We start from the raw sequence: 397 nt of genomic DNA on the forward strand, positions 1-397 counted from the left end.
TATTAGACCCCTCTTGTGTAATCAGTTTGGGAAAGGACAGCATTTGTTTGCAGTGGGGGAGTTGAGGTGGGGGGTGTGCGCGTGTTCAGCCTGGAACTGCAGTCCCCACCTTGTTCCCCAAAGCCTTCACCGTTTGTGTCTGTGACACAGATGACGACAGCTGGAGCGAGGGAGAGCCAGAGTCTGTGCTGCTGGACCAGACGTGGAGGGGAGAGCCAGACAGCGAGGCTGACAGCATCGACAGTGACCAGGAAGACCCACTGAAGTGAGTGAGGTGCCAGGGCGGATGGGAACCCACTCAGAGAGGGGGAACAGTGTTCCACACCCCACCGGGCAGGGAATAGGTGACAGAGATGGGGAGGGGGCATGGGGGCTGGAGGAGGTGACTGAGATGGGG

General features: G+C 59.2%; 1 protein-coding gene across 1 annotated transcript in view; it reads left to right on the forward strand.

Annotated features, from left to right (window-relative positions):
• The window catches only part of kansl2 (KAT8 regulatory NSL complex subunit 2), a 12640-nt gene that overhangs the window by 6876 nt on the left and 5367 nt on the right, over positions 1–397 (forward strand). Inside the window, exon 4 of the mRNA XM_048593614.1 lies at positions 151–265. Coding sequence (XP_048449571.1) covers positions 151–265 — 115 coding nt within the window. The remainder of the gene's footprint in view (positions 1–150; positions 266–397) is intronic.

Source organism: Rhincodon typus, unplaced genomic scaffold (genome assembly GCF_021869965.1).
Source record: "Rhincodon typus isolate 14 unplaced genomic scaffold, sRhiTyp1.1 hic_rhity00003288, whole genome shotgun sequence".
Taxonomy (NCBI): domain Eukaryota; kingdom Metazoa; phylum Chordata; class Chondrichthyes; order Orectolobiformes; family Rhincodontidae; genus Rhincodon; species Rhincodon typus.